The sequence below is a fragment of the Sinohyriopsis cumingii genome, chromosome 12 (assembly GCF_028554795.1).
Source record: "Sinohyriopsis cumingii isolate HCF-2022 chromosome 12, ASM2855479v2, whole genome shotgun sequence".
Classification (NCBI taxonomy): domain Eukaryota; kingdom Metazoa; phylum Mollusca; class Bivalvia; order Unionida; family Unionidae; genus Sinohyriopsis; species Sinohyriopsis cumingii.
The window spans coordinates 84,524,898-84,533,689 of record NC_142972.1 but is presented as its reverse complement, the minus strand read 5'-3'; the positions used below and the strand labels follow the sequence as shown (position 1 = coordinate 84,533,689).

Here is an 8,792-nt window from a genome sequence, read left to right as displayed (position 1 = left end):
GTGGGCAAGGAAATTAGAGTCTAGGTGGCCAAGTAGATTATTACTGTATGTGAATTAAATTAAATTAAAGTAGTTCAAAAAGTACCCCTGTCAGTTCCTTCAGCTCTGAACACGCATGTAACAAATGGTAACAAACTGAATTTGTATAACTTATTGTCATATCCGACGATGCTACCAGTGCCATTAGTTAACTAAATGAGACCATCACCACCAAACGATTGTCCGATTTAAAGTTTGAGTCCATTATATATTGCTGTAAGTTTACCAAACTGGTTCACCTGTATCGGGGCTTTGTTATATTTGATTTTCTGACTCCGATAGCTGGTTGACACCGTCTGATCACATTGCAACAAATTAAAAAAAATTATGTTCTTTTTTCAACCTGTGTATCCTTATCGGGTGTTGATCTCGGTACCCCTTTCCAACATTATAATCACTCTACAGACTGAGCTGGTTGGAAATAACATCATAATATCATAATATATATTAAAATTGCATTTTGAAAAATGTTCAAAAGATATGAATTGTAATGTAAAGTTCAGTCGGGTACCCCGTGAACTATCTGTAAAATAAAGGAATTTGAAAGTTCGGAATAATGTTTCCAATTGGACAATCATAATTTGCACTGATTTCTGTAACTTGAATTTATGCCAGCTATTTTACAATTTGATGAAGTGTAATGAATTGGTAGCTGATTCGTGTGCAAATTATACAGAAACATATTAAGTCCTCTTCAAACAGCTGACTTCAGGGAACATGCGTTGAAAGTGACCTTGTAATTTCTTAATTTGAGTCCGAAATGACGTACAGTCCAATCGCTACGAATATACTTACCCACAAAGCCTTCTTCGGGAACGGATGACTCGCGACTGATGAAATTAGACAAGAGAGAGAGAGAGAGAGAGAGAGACAGACAGACAGACAGACAGAGATAGATAGCTTTTATTTTCTTAATTTGAGACTCTAGCTACCAAAGAAAAGGACCGCTCCGGTGGCCTAGTAGTTAGAGCGTCCGCCTCGAATGCGAAAGTTCGTGGGTTCGAACCCTAGCCGAGTCATAACAAAGACTTATAAAAATGGTACTAACAGCTGCCGCGCTTGGCGTTCAGCATTAATAGATTAGTGTGAGGACTGGAGATATGCTATTTGTATTGAGAAAAGTCATTCAATGGCGTTGCATGCATCTGAATATACGATGGTGCTATTAAAGTATAATATCGACACTTTTCTTTTCTTTTGCGTTAAATTTTATTTACAACTAGATATAGCGTCAAATCAAAGCATAGCGAAATAAAACTACTCTATAACGTATGGGTGTTGCTCCTGTGCTATCAAACTTTGTATATATATTTTTTTATTGGAGGTGCGTTACTTGCGTTAAGTACACTCACTTTACCTCTCGTTTATACATGTGCGTCTCAACTTGAGCACGTATTTATCTCAAACTTCGACTCATATTTTTATCAAGTCCATTGAATGTTCATTACATCAGTTTTAAGAACCAAATAATCAATTTTTTTAACTCAAAGACGTTTTAACGTTAGGCTATTAAGGCTTACACAAATTAGCATGCTAAAATTGAGTTGATTTGTATCGGTGCATTGAACATATCAGAAGCATTCGTTTGTAAACATGGCTTATTGCAGTGCATTGCAAAGTTGTTTTGTATTCTTCTGTTTAATACGAAAAATTATAGCATTCAACGCCGAGCTTCATACATTAGTGACTTTTTCGAAACGCGCATTCCAGTGCTACGATGTTATGGTTGTAATCTGGAAATGTTATACTTCCGATAATTAGGAAATATAATATTTGCAGATTTTAAAAAAGAAATACAAAATGGTCCTAACAATCTGAACAATTGCAAACACTTCATAATGAAAGGTATGGTAGCTTAGAAAGTGTCACTAGCCGCTCTGGTGTTTCAGAATATCTTCAATAAAGCCTGACTGCGTCCGAAGGTCGCTGGGTTTGTTTATCCTGTCAAGAGCCTTTTGTACTCGTTCTTCTCTGCTGACACAGCGAGCTGGATGATACTTGTGAACGACAAGGTTGTCCATATTTAGATCGATCTTGTGTGACACGCGCCTGCCATAAGGTTTGAAAAGCCCTTTATGCACGACCATGTCGATATAAAATAGTCGTCCTTCCCTCAAGTCCTCGAGAGCAACGACGATTCCTTTATCAGACCCATACTCGACTACATCCCCTAGGTTGATCTCATCAATAAGGTGCACATCAGCTTCTCCTATAGAAAGGGAACTTGGAATGAGAGAAGAAAAATTTCCAGTCTCTTCATCGGTTGACCACTCTCTGACTGTAGAACTGTGCTCCGACTGTATCATTGCCCAGTAGCACAAATGGTCTGAACTGTTGGAAGATATACACCACTTCCTCTCTCCTACTCGTTTTCTTGCTCGATCTATAACCAGTTCCGGGGAGAAGGTATTGAGCCCTTCCAGCTGTAAGATCATAACCTTCGATTTTGTAAGATCAACCTGGAAATCCTCTTCAGCAATGACCATTCGGCTGAACAATCCAGGTAGTGAGTAATGGATACCACGTAAGATGCCTTGCTTGGGATCAGTTTCAAAGTTAACTTCTGTAACAAGGATCAAATGCTTCAAACCATAATAAGTCAGTGAGACAGCGTCACCAGGTTTCAGTTCTGATAAAGTGATAATATCTTTTGTGTCACATTGAAATGGAGACTGCAGCGCTTTTCGGATCTTCGGGACAGCCAAAATCAGTGCCGTACTAAGCAAACCCATTACGACAGCAATAGGTATCCCAATCCCAGGTGCAAGCAGTGGAAGAGCAAAATAACCAATAACGAACGAAACAACAGATGTCACACCAAAAGCTCCAAACTGTAGCCAGAGATCGAGTAGGTTCCCTTTCAAGCAAGACTTGCAGATTTCTTTATCAGTATGGTACTGCTTGATAAGGTAAACAGTTCTGATAATGCAGTAGATAAGGTAGACGGCAGAAAATCCACCCAAAACTGCCAAAGGAACTGCGGTAGCAGCGGTAAGCACTGATGCTATTTCATCAGTAGAATTATACAGTACTTGTAAAATTAGTCTTGCTATTTTGCTCCCTGTTCCAAACAGGTTGGTCACAGCACTTATAGAATCGTTTAGAAAGTTACGAGCTTGGAAACTCTCCTCCTTTCCAACGACACACCATGTAGCAAAGTGCTCGCAATTTTTCATAAGGATGCTGTAATCTTTGAAACGTTTCGCATCCTTACTTTGTTGTAGTATTGATTCGGCCCTTTGAACGATGACATCAGGGGTATACCTCGGATGTTGATATTCAGTCACATAAAGTTCGTCTTTTTCTAAATCAAATGTAAGGTTTTCTTCTAATACTTTGACCTCTTCGTCCTGTTTGTCCTTAGAAAAATGAATGCAAACGACTTCTGCTGTATGTCTTGACCTTTTGGTAACTTCTTTTATAATAGCATGATGCTTATAAATCGAGACCTGCTTGTCCATAGGTTTAAAGTAAATCTTGAAAAGATCCCCATTAACAGCTATGTGCTGTCCTCTTTGCAAATAACTCATATCTTCTACTCTTTTCTCCTTCGAACAATTTGCACAGCTCCTTTTGTCGCAATCCTTTAATTCCTCAATCTTCTTCTTGAAATCTTCTACCACATTTTCCGCTTCATTTTTATGTGGATTTTCAGCATTCTGTAATTGTCGTGTATCCATTCCCTCAAAAAGTGATTTTATTTCATCACGAGAGAGGCCATGTATCAGTTCATCTTCATCAGTGTCGGATTCCTCAAATAGAGTTGATATGTGTTTCGCTCGAGGTACAAGCTTCGCTGCCATGCTTGCCTATGAAAAAAATGCAGTAACATATGAATAATAAATACTACAATGTTGATTGTTATTTTCATTATTGTACACATCGTCGGATCTTCATATTTTTCATGTTTTTCTAAGAAAGAAATAATCATATGCTTATTAACATAAAATTAAATATCATAGAAGTTATCGGTTATTAAATATATATTATGCTCACTGAGTTATCAAAACACCGTAATACAAGAGCCTTCTTGTCCCTAAATTAGAAAATATCTGCTGAAAGAGGGCCTCATCATTCACGCAGTTGAAACGTATGCTTCAAAATACCTTTTGCACAACGATTTGTTGAACTGTGTGAACGCTATCAAATCAAGATGTGGAAGGGGGATTAAAAAGTATGTTTATTTCATTTTGTCCGTCCACGACCTGTTATCCAATTATGAGACTTTTTAGCGGACGACATGGCGTAGATATAATCTAGCTTATAGGTTTACTAACGATTGACGGGCAGTTAATTTAAGTATGGAAGATTAATATCCGTGTTTTGAGTTGAAAATGAGGCAACTTAGAGATAGAAATCATTGAATATATACTTACTGTGTATTTATTAGAATATGAAGGTCTCCTGGTCACTACGTAACAAGAGAGTAGTTCCTCTCTCACGACAGTGAATTTGTCGGTATTTTCCTCTCGATTAAGTTGGCTGTACATGCGGATAGAGTACTTATTGCTACTTGAAAATGCTCCGCCTACTTTATGAATAACTAATCAATAATACGCCTGATATGTAGTTGAAATCGATACCATTTAAAAGTATGCCAAACAGTTTTCAAAAAAGTCAAGACAAAATGGTGAAAATTAGCTTTAATTTTGTATGTGTGCTAATTTTATGGGGAAATACAGACTCCAGTGTATTAATCGCTATCTAACCTCGCTTTTTCAATAAACTAGTGTCAAGAATATTAACTCACGAGTGTAAAAGTGATGAAAATACATAGACACTGGTAAAATGTAGAATTGTCCGCTATCAAGAAGTAGGACCCAGCATGTTGACCGAGAAATAGGTCACTAGATAACCTGGAAATAAGGATCTGATTAAGTGTGTAAGTCTCATACAGCGAGAAAGTGGGCCGGTCACAATGAATATAAATCTTGAAAAGAAGTGATAACGAGAACGGTCAGTCATGGCAGACCCCACCCCGATCTTGTTTCATAAACAGACACCCTGGCATGATATAATCTCATTTTCTTCCTCTGGTAAGTTATTTTCCTGTAAACAACACAGTTTGACAAAAACGTGGTAATCTCAACACTTGCGATTATGCTCAATTTTCAGTAGATAGCAAAGTTAGACCAACGAATCGTATCCAAAACAAATGCTTTCTTGGGTCTGTGCAACTTACATTTTTTGTTTTGTGGATAGTGATTTTTGAGACAAATTACCATGATGATGGGACGAATACCATGTTTTATACCAAATATCCTATGCGTTGTAACGCCCATAAAAGGCAGGCTTGTAATGGGGAAATACAGTCCGAGTCTGTACCTCACTGAATAATGATGTCGATAATTCTGATGAAGACTTCAGCAAGGTCGTTGACGTATTATATCCACGTGTGGTAGTGTGAACTATTCTCGGTGGTTTTTGCCAGTGTACATCATACATGTCCTAATGAGTCCTTGCTATCACTACTTGACTGCTGAGGGACATATATATATCGAGGACATCAAACATCAGTGTTAAGACTTACTGTACTCAACCCTCAAACTAAATAATGTGGTTTGATATCATCCAATATTAGTATCTGTATTATGGAAAGAACCCAAAAGAGGTCCACAAAGTGAATAAAATGTTTTAAGTCGAGTTATGGGCGCATTTTTTCCTTCGATCGCGTGGTTTCGTAACAAGACACCCAAGTAAGACATTTAATGAAACTGCATTCTTTAGTTATGACGATACCCCGATTTAGGCAATTATGTGTATCTAAATAATCTTCAAAGTACTTTGAGCAAATTCCAGAATGGCACAAGTGAAATTTTCCTACCTTCCTGGTAATATGGCAATAAAAGGTTTTAGACTCACTCGTACGCAAATTAAAAAAGGCACATAAGATCACCGTATTTTTGTGAACTGAAAAACAACTATGGATCATGGAACTGAACTCTCTCATACCTGCACACATACCACCTTTGTGTGCATTATAAGGGGCGATATCGAAAACAATGTTTAGTCATGTCACTAGAGAGGCTAACTCTGCATCTGGTACCATACGGAGGTTTGCTTACATATGTAAATCTCAAGCATGAGTAACCAGGGAGGCGTGTAGTTAATCGGGTACGAGTAATCATTTGGGAACCATATATAATCCTGTCCGACCTATGGGACCTGGGCGGACTGGTCCCTTTGCTACCAAAAGGAACTCTGGCATGTCTGGTTATCAGTTTGTCTCTGGATCTATTCAGCTTGTAAATGTATCTTGAGATGTAATCAGTTTACCCTACTATGTGCTTTGTGTTAAGGTATTATTTAAAATGATTGTATATTTGTTTCATCAGTGAATGTAATAGATTATGGATTGGTCTTATTGTAGAATCAATTTTAGTGTCATCGGCGACAGTGAAATTGGAACACTTTAATAATGTGTTGAAGTTGAAATGTTGCATGTAATCTCGTTGAAGGTAAACTGCGTTGGTTATTGTTATCATGACAAAATAATTCCGCGTTTTTATTTTCTATGGTAGTTTTAAGAGAGGGCATGTATGTGAAATATTCCTCAAATAATTGTTTTTCTATTTCTATTTTAAAATATTTTAATTGCACGTATCACACTCAGCTATGTTTTGTGTTTTGGTTCTTTTTATTGAATTGCAGTCCATTTCATACATCTTTTTCTATTAAATAACAATATCTTTACAAATCTACAAATAGATTTTTTGTCCATGCTGAAAAGGCCAGATTATTGAAACATGTCATAAAGTTCACAGATGTTTCTTATGGCAGTTTTAAATTGAAACAGAACACCAATTTCTGAACTATGAGTTAAAATGTAATTGGACTGACTGCCGCCAGATAAAACATCAAACGGTTCAATAGGAATGGTAACTACAGTATAATCTTTAAGAAAGTCTTCATAATTATAGTTAAAGTCATATAGTTATAAAAGCTGGGTTGTTCTTTTCAGCACAATTGAGAAAGTAAAATAATTGATGAACTCCATTACAAGTAGAAAAGTTTGCTTTCAAATGTACAGAATGATATAACTGTGTCTTAATATAAATTAAAAGATAATTGACATTGGCATTTTCCAAAAGGTTTTTATGATAAGCCCATGCCGAAACATCTGGTTTTACGTAAGGAATTAAAACCGTCGTAGAATGGTATTGCTAAAGACATTCCAAGTAAAGGAAAGTTAATACATTAAGGGATGTTTCCATTTTAAGATCTGTAGAAATAAATGAATAATCAATATTTTAAACGTCTTGTAACTGCTCCTTGAGTGCTAAAAATAAACTTGAATTTGCTTTAAGTTTTAAGACTCGAAGATTGTTATCACCAATAATTTTTTTAAACTGTATTTGTGTCGACCGCCAATTCAGTTTAAATCGATTTTAAATGTATTATCCACTCCATTAATGAGATGTCTTGTGATTTTAAACACATCTTTTTGGAAATAGTCTATTAAATATTTTTTATTAAAATTGTGTCAATTTTTATGTGTCATTTTAAATACAACACATTCTTTTACCACTAGGATCTTTATTCCGAGGATGGTCATCACGTTCTTTACTAAAGTTTACGTGAAAAATTGTCTATAGTAGCTAATAAAAGTTTCTAATCATCATTATATTCTGTTAAATTACTCACATGTGTTAAATCACATTCCCACACAGAGTTTTAAGTACTGAATAACTAGGTTGTTGTTTTTACTATATTTTAATTTCATCTGAATTCACTTCATGTCATTTGACTTAAATAATTGCTGTATTTTGTAAAGGCCCTAGGTTATTTAACATTATAGAAAATATTGTTTTGCAACTCTGTTTCTGTTAATGGTCCGTTTCTATGAACATTCCTTCATTCATTGTTAATAACGTAAAAGAGGAACAAAAAACACAACATATAATATAAAACTGTATCCTGCAGTAGAATAAAAAAAAGAAAAACAAAACAGTTCACAATTCCTTATTTAGTCACCATTCTCTGATAAATGAATTGTTTTAAAATTATTTTCTTCTGTAGTAGAAACAGATGAAAAATAACATATTTTAAACTCTTTCTGTATATACATTTCAAAACTTTTGTTCAAATCTGGAAACCTTTTAAGATGGTCTCACGCAAAACTTTACTCACCATGATAAATATTCTAATCATCTGCTGTTATTACATTGACTTTTTTAGTAAGCCACATCTCAGTAGGATTTGTAGGATAGGATACCTATAGCGACAAATATCCACAGCACTGTAACAACATTTTTGTAAGCAGCTCTAGCAGGATAGAATACCTATAGCGACAAATATCCACAGCACTGTAACAACATTTTTGTAAGCAGCTCTAGCAGGATAGAATACCTATAGCGACAAATATCCACAGCACTGTAACAACATTTTTGTAAGCAACTCTAGCAGGATAGAATACCTATAAGCGACAAATATCCACAGCACTGTAACAACATTTTTGTAAGCAACTCTAGCAGGATAGAATACCTATAGCGACAAATATCCACAGCACTGTAACAACATTTTTGTAAGCAACTCTAATTCATCGACTAAAAATTCTCTAAACATAACATGTTCTCCTTTATTGGCTTTTTAAAAAATTAAATATATAAATGTGTCTTAAAATTTCATCAATTTCAGAAATACAGTTACATTTCTTTAATAAACATCAGTTTTTGTTCAAAATAAAAAATGTGAAAATAGAATCCTCCGTGAGTGTTATGCACGTTTAATTTATTTTGTTTTTTTTAACTTTT

At 35.4% G+C, this 8,792-nt stretch overlaps 1 protein-coding gene across 1 annotated transcript; it reads right to left on the bottom strand.

Annotated features, from left to right (window-relative positions):
- Positions 1-1,238: 1,238 nt before the first annotated feature.
- Positions 1,239-4,518, bottom strand: LOC149786887 (uncharacterized). The gene is made up of 2 exons (XM_089978283.1): positions 4,416-4,518; positions 1,239-3,848 (listed from the first exon to the last, which is right to left on the bottom strand). The coding sequence occupies exon 2, from the start codon at positions 3,840-3,842 to the stop codon at positions 1,908-1,910; it is 1,935 nt and encodes a 644-aa protein (XP_089834409.1). The 5' UTR covers positions 3,843-3,848; positions 4,416-4,518; the 3' UTR covers positions 1,239-1,907.
- Positions 4,519-8,792: the final 4,274 nt, after the last annotated feature.